Genomic DNA, 954 nt, shown 5'->3' on the forward strand with positions numbered 1-954 from the left:
CTCCCTGAGCAGCACGTGCGTGCAGGTCCTGGCCGGCGTCCAGGACGTCGGGCTCTGCTGCTGCATGGACCCCAAGTCTGTCATCGTCCCTTTGCTCCACGCTTTTAAGTTGCCGGCACTGAAGAATTTCCAGCAGCAGATCTTGAATGTCCTAAGCAGACTTATTTTAGATCAGTTAGGAGGTGCCGAGATGCCGCCAAGAATGAAAAAGGCAGCTTGCAATATTTGTACCGTTGACTCGGATCAACTGGCCAAATTAGAAGAAACGCTGCAGGGGCCTGCGCGCGACGAGGAGCCTTCCTGGGGCCTGCCCAGCCCCTACAGGTGCCCCGGGATCCTGCCCAGCAGCGGCTCTGAGGACATGTTGTGGAGATGGGATGCCTTAGAGGCGTATCAGAATTTCGTGTTTGAAGAAGACAGGTTACATAGTGTGCAGATCGCAAACCACATTTGCAGTTTAATGCAGAAAGGCAATGTGGTGGTTCGCTGGAAATTGTATAATTACATCTTCAACCCTGTGCTCCAGAGAGGAGTAGAACTGGCCCATCACTGCCAGCACCCTGGCGTTCCTCCAGCCCAGACTCACGTGTGTGGCCGCCAGAACCAGTGCTTGCCTCACGAAGTGCTTCAGGTTTATTTAAAAACGCTGCCGTCCCTGCTGAAGTCAAGGTGTGTGTGTGGGGTGGGAGCGGGGGGGTGTATTTTCCTTATTGTATGCTTTTGAGTTATCTGGGCCCTTTATTCTTTCATAGGATTTCATTGTAGTTTAACAACAGATAAGTTACCATCCCGTGTCAGATAATTTTTTTAAGTTTATGTATTTTTTTAAAAATATATTTTATTGATTTTTTACAGAGAGGAAGGAAGAGGGATAGAGAGTTAGAAACATCAATGAGAGAGAAACATCAATCAGCTGCCTCCTGCACACTCCCTACTGGGTATGTGCCTGCAACC

General features: G+C 49.3%; 1 protein-coding gene across 1 annotated transcript in view; it reads left to right on the top strand.

Moving 5' to 3' along the window:
* LYST (lysosomal trafficking regulator) overlaps positions 1 to 954 on the top strand; it is a 68982-nt gene that overhangs the window by 8474 nt on the left and 59554 nt on the right. The window contains exon 4 of the mRNA XM_014529279.1: positions 1 to 669. Coding sequence (XP_014384765.1) covers positions 1 to 669 — 669 coding nt within the window. The remainder of the gene's footprint in view (positions 670 to 954) is intronic.

The sequence above is a fragment of the Myotis brandtii genome, unplaced genomic scaffold (assembly GCF_000412655.1).
Source record: "Myotis brandtii unplaced genomic scaffold, ASM41265v1 scaffold679, whole genome shotgun sequence".
Taxonomy (NCBI): domain Eukaryota; kingdom Metazoa; phylum Chordata; class Mammalia; order Chiroptera; family Vespertilionidae; genus Myotis; species Myotis brandtii.